Source organism: Arachis ipaensis, chromosome B09 (genome assembly GCF_000816755.2).
Source record: "Arachis ipaensis cultivar K30076 chromosome B09, Araip1.1, whole genome shotgun sequence".
Classification (NCBI taxonomy): domain Eukaryota; kingdom Viridiplantae; phylum Streptophyta; class Magnoliopsida; order Fabales; family Fabaceae; genus Arachis; species Arachis ipaensis.
This window is the reverse complement of record NC_029793.2, coordinates 143,435,380-143,440,648: the sequence shown is the minus strand read 5'-3', so window position 1 is coordinate 143,440,648 and position 5,269 is coordinate 143,435,380. Positions and strand designations below refer to the sequence as shown.

The 5,269-nt window shown below is 35.5% G+C and overlaps 1 protein-coding gene across 1 annotated transcript; it reads left to right on the top strand.

Moving 5' to 3' along the window:
- Positions 1,117-3,571, top strand: LOC107619020 (IST1 homolog). Its single transcript, XM_016321224.2, has 6 exons — positions 1,117-1,331; positions 1,618-1,750; positions 1,850-1,953; positions 2,107-2,278; positions 2,393-2,533; positions 2,902-3,571. Exons 1-6 carry the CDS (start codon positions 1,282-1,284, stop codon positions 3,280-3,282), a joined length of 981 nt encoding a protein of 326 aa, XP_016176710.1. The 5' UTR covers positions 1,117-1,281; the 3' UTR covers positions 3,283-3,571.

Sequence of the window (5,269 nt, the reverse complement as noted above, 5' to 3'; positions counted from 1 at the left end):
ATAGTATGAGAAACCTGAGTATAAAAACAATACTAACTGACTGACTAACATGTGTTATGGTGTTACAGCAGTGAAACTGTGAAAGTGTATAAAAAATTAAAATGTTGCCAGCTAATCTGTAAGTAATTTGTATCATTGATCCAGAAATAGAATTATGATATTCTCGTGTTGTTTTAAAACATGACTATGTCATATTGAAAGATAAACGGATAGAAATATATAAATTAAGTTCACTAATTTACCCAATGAAAATTACATTGGTGAAATTCGCTTGAGTTTTGGAATTTGGGATAGGCAAGTTTTATCAACAAAGTCCGAGTTCAAATAGAATTAGGTCTCCTCGTCTAAGTGCCTTTTTTTTTTTTATATAAGATATGGAGGTTTGAACTCACATTCTATGTCATCTGAACTATAGTCTATTGGCTCTCGTTTAATTGTTTATCGTTGAGCAAATTGAAAAAAAAAATCAAATTTTTACGGTAACACTAATATTAATTAATAAATGTTAACATTATATTATAGGGGTGAGCACGGGTAGCGGGTACCCGATTACCCGTCTGAATTCGAACCGAACCAATTAAATTGGTTCTGAAACCAACGGATAATCGGGTCCAACTCGAACTAAACCGATGACTTTTGTTAGTGATTGGTTCGAGTATCGGTTTTGGAGGTGCGGAACCCGAACCAACTCGCGAATCCGATCATATATTAATTAAAAAAAATAAAAAAATATATATTATTTTTCCATTAGACGATGATTATTCATTATTAATATATTTGGATTTTAATGAGTTTAGTTTTTAATGTATTTGGTGTTTAACATGTTTGGATTATTTCTATTGATGTTACATGTTTATTGAACTTGTTGAATTTTTAAGATAAAAATTTAGTTTTTTTTTTATGAATTTCAAAATTATCGGGTACCCAATTATCCGAACCGAACCAATCCGTTCTTAATCGGTTTGGTTTAATTCGGGTACATATACAAAAAAATATAAAACCGAACCAAATCGAACCAATTACATTTTAATCGGTTCAGTTCTAATTTTACCATAAACCCGAACCAAACCGACCCGTGCTCACCCCTATTATATTATATTAGTCCCCAAATTTTGAGTTAATTCGGGCTTGGATCAGTTCATAGGTTGCTTTCGGGTCGGGGTTTAAGCGAACGAGATCGGCAGAAGAAGGTTTGGTGGACGTGGTGACTCCCATCTGCGACTTGGGACTCACTTGATTGCTGCATCTTCACCTTCATCTTCATCATCGTCATCATCAACAATGTCACTTCTTAATCAGCTCTTTAACAGAGGTGTTTTCGCCACTCGCTGGTGATTTCCCCCACTTCTCTCACCTTTTACTGACTGATTCTGTTCTTCAAAGATCAAATTTTGACATATATCCATGCTTTATTACTCGATTTGAGTATTGAGATTCGCCCCCTCTTTCCTTTGTATATCTGTAAATCGTGTATTACAGTTTATCAAATTCAGATTATAATAAACATTCAGGGCTGGTAGTTGGATTTGAGTGGATGCTTTTGCAATTTATTATATGGATACTCTTCATTCTGTAACAACCCTAAACACGATGCTTGTTGATCTTGGTAATCTGTAGTAAAACATGTCTTAACCTGTCGATCTCGCGCATTAAGCTGCTGCAAAACAAGAGAGATGCGCAACTGAAGCAAATGCGCAAGGAGATTTCCCAATTCTTGCAGGCTGGCCAAGAGGCAATTGCTAGAATTCGGGTAATTGTTCAGTGTTTCATAACGCTTGTTAATTTTATTTCTATCTTAGCTCACTCTGCATTTTCTTTGCTGTTTGTTTGATTGCATTGATTTAAATAGGTGGAGCATATCATTCGAGAACAAAATATATGGGAGGCATATGAAATTTTAGAGTTATTCTGTGAATTTGTTCTTGCTCGTGTACCTATAATTGAGAGCCAGAAGTAAGTCCATACAAATCTAAGTATTTGTGCTTATTGGACGGTGTGTTTTCTTTTTAGTTAGCTTACATGAAGTTAGTTTAAACTATAATCATACATGAAGATAAGTGCTCCTGGATATTTTTTCTTTGATATCTGAAAATCTCTACATAACAGGGAGTGCCCGCCAGAATTGCGAGAAGCCATTGCTAGTTTAATTTTTGCTGCCCCTAGATGTTCAGATGTGCCAGACTTATTGCACATCAAGAACTTATTCACCTCTAAATATGGAAAGGAGTTTGTATCTGCAGTATCCGAACTTCGTCCTGATTCTGGCGTGAACCGCATGGTGAAATATTTTCAGTTTTCGTTTCTTAATAGTGAACATATATCGGTTATATTGGAGTATTAGCTGTTGCTTACTATCATCATTCTATTTGTTCTCTTGATATTATTATTTCAGATAATTGAGAAGCTCTCTGTTAGTGCTCCACCTGGAGAAGTAAAGCTCAAGGTCTTGAGGGATATTGCTAAAGAATATAACATAACATGGGATTCTTCTAAAACTGAGGCAGAATTTAGGAAAAATCATGAAGATCTCCTGGTAGTGTTATCATTGGAGCTCCCAATTATTTCTTCTTTTGTTGTTGTTTATTGTTTTAATACTAGTGTCATTAATGGTGAATAGCATTTATATGACGATTAAGCTGTCACTTGTTTACCTTTGTCCACAACTGACTCCAAAATTTATTGCAAATTTCCTTCTAACCTTGGGAGAGTACTTGGTTCTTCGTGAATAATTCTGGAAGGAGAATTAAGAAGTTACTCTTGCTGTTGAGAGTACTTTCCTGAATTCTTTCCATGCATTTGTTGGGTTTTTGATATTAATATGTTTCATTTAGGGTTTTTCATTTGCTGGGTTTTTGTTTCATTTCTGCGTTTTCTTCATTTTTGTTTATGGTTTTCTTCTAGGGTGGAGCAAAACATGTTGATATTGGATCTGCCGTTTCTCATACTCCTAGGAAAAAAGGAACTAGTAATTCATCATCTTCTAGTACAGAATATTCCATCAAGTCCATGCGTAACAAGCAAGAACAAAAACACCTTGAAACTCCTAGGCCTTCAACCAATGATTATTGGATGAATACGAATGAAATTGAACAGTCCCTCAACTATGCTAAGGTTCCCACTACTGATGCCAAAAGAGAGACAAGGCCGCAGTCCTCTGATGTATTGGAGAAGGCTCAAGCGGCCATTGCTTATGCAGAGCGTGCATCCGCTGCTGCTCGTGCTGCAGCTGCACTAGTTAACAATGATTTTGGCTCACTAAAGCTGGATGGTAAATCTTCATAGTTCGAAACGAATGAACATTGTCAGAGATCTTAAAGCCAGAACAACTTTATATTGAAATGCCAACGAGGAGAGATGTTCCTCCTTGTGGTTATAAGGTTAGTTATTCTATATTGTACATCTAGGATTTGTAAATGTATACATTGTAATAGAATGGAATACACAGCTTGCTTGAATCCATCCTGATTCTTTGCTACTGCAAATGTGCATAAGATGATTTTATTGATACCATGTAATTTTGAACAGCAGTTTTATGTTGGCAATAAGTGTGCGCATTTATGAGCTGTAGCATCCACGCATATTTAAACAAAAAGCGTGAGAAATTGTAGTGGTTATATTGAGCCTGAGATGGTGCAGGTATAATAACAGTACAACACCACCATATGTGTTTGGTGATCGGTATGAATCTTGAAGACAAGAGTGAAAGCTAACTTCCTGAGATGAGATTGTTATCAATCACCAATGCAGCTACTTTTCTCCTTCCATGGAACAAGATGGGCCCAACTAGTAGGTCAGAAAATAAAAAAAGGAAATACAGTGAACTGGCTCTAAAGATAGGCCCAAACACATTGCTTTAACCAGCAATCCAGTCAAGTTAAAAAAAAAATATCAACGGATCTATATTTTGGCTTTTTAAGTTTAGAAAATATTAAGACCATTATTTTTAATAAAAAAAATAATGAAAAGCTAGTTAATGTTGTTGGCTCAGATATAAGACCAATATAAGAAAAAATGTTTAAATTTATTTGTTTTCATCATTATCTTTTACTAATATTAAAAGGAATAACCCCTTGGTACTAAGAAATTTTATAAGGATAGGTTTTTAAACATACTAGAAGCAATTGGTGTTTTTCCTCATGTATTTCTTTAAATTTTCATGCAGATTTTATTGAAATTGCATTTTTATAGGGTAGTTTCTATTTAATTTTCTTTTTCTCTGGACTTAATACCCCATTTTCTATCCAAAAAAAAAAATAGCAACTTTGAATTGAGAATGAGAGAAATTGGTGCACAAAAAAATTGAAAAAAGGAAAGTATATGTATAAAATAAAGTTTAAGTGATGGGAAGTTGTGATTTGGTAGAAAAGAAGAGGAGAAGAAAGGGGGTGGCATGATTGGGTAAGAGAGGCACCAAAAGAGGAGAGGTGGCAGGAGCAGAGAGTCAGAAGAACCAAAACATTCTTGTTGGCATTCCCGAACAGCATTGAGCTAGCCAGCATCACCCTATTGACCACACAATGCAACCAAGCTAAAAGGGTGAGCCCTCTCTCTCTCTCTCTCTCTTTCTCAGGCTGAACCCTAGGGCTCCCTACATACTAGCTTTCACATAATTAAGAGCACCCTATATAATATACATGTATGTAGCCCCCTTTACATGCTACTACCACACCTCTACCTATCTATGTATCTATATCTATCTACATCATCATCATCATGATCCCATCCAGTTTATACACTTAGCCGCAGAGATTTCTCTCAGCAGGCACCAAGATATTCATTTTTATACTTTTCTTATTTCTTATTTATTATATGTATGTAATGCAACTATGCACTCTCGTCTCATCATCATCAGATTCAGTCACCAGCTACCTAGCTCATAAATCACAATTATGAAGCACAACCCTCTCTCTTCTCTCATCTGATGCAATTCTCCAATATTACACATATGCATGAAACTTCATCAGCAAACAGTTCTGTGAGAGAGCCACACTTATAGCCGTACAGTTATATATTCATTCAATAGTGTGTGTGTGAGAGAGAGAGAGAGTACAGTGCGTGTTTGTGTGTGACAAAGATGTAACGTTGGGTAGCAGGGAGGGGAACTAATAATAAGGACAGAAGTGAACAAGACCGGACCAGTAAAACAAAAGGAAAATGGGATAATGGTATGCCATGAATGACACTACTTTCACTATGACCAAATGCGAAGAAACAAGTTAATTAGGGATAACATACTTTTATTACACTTTTTTTTGGTATATTACATAAT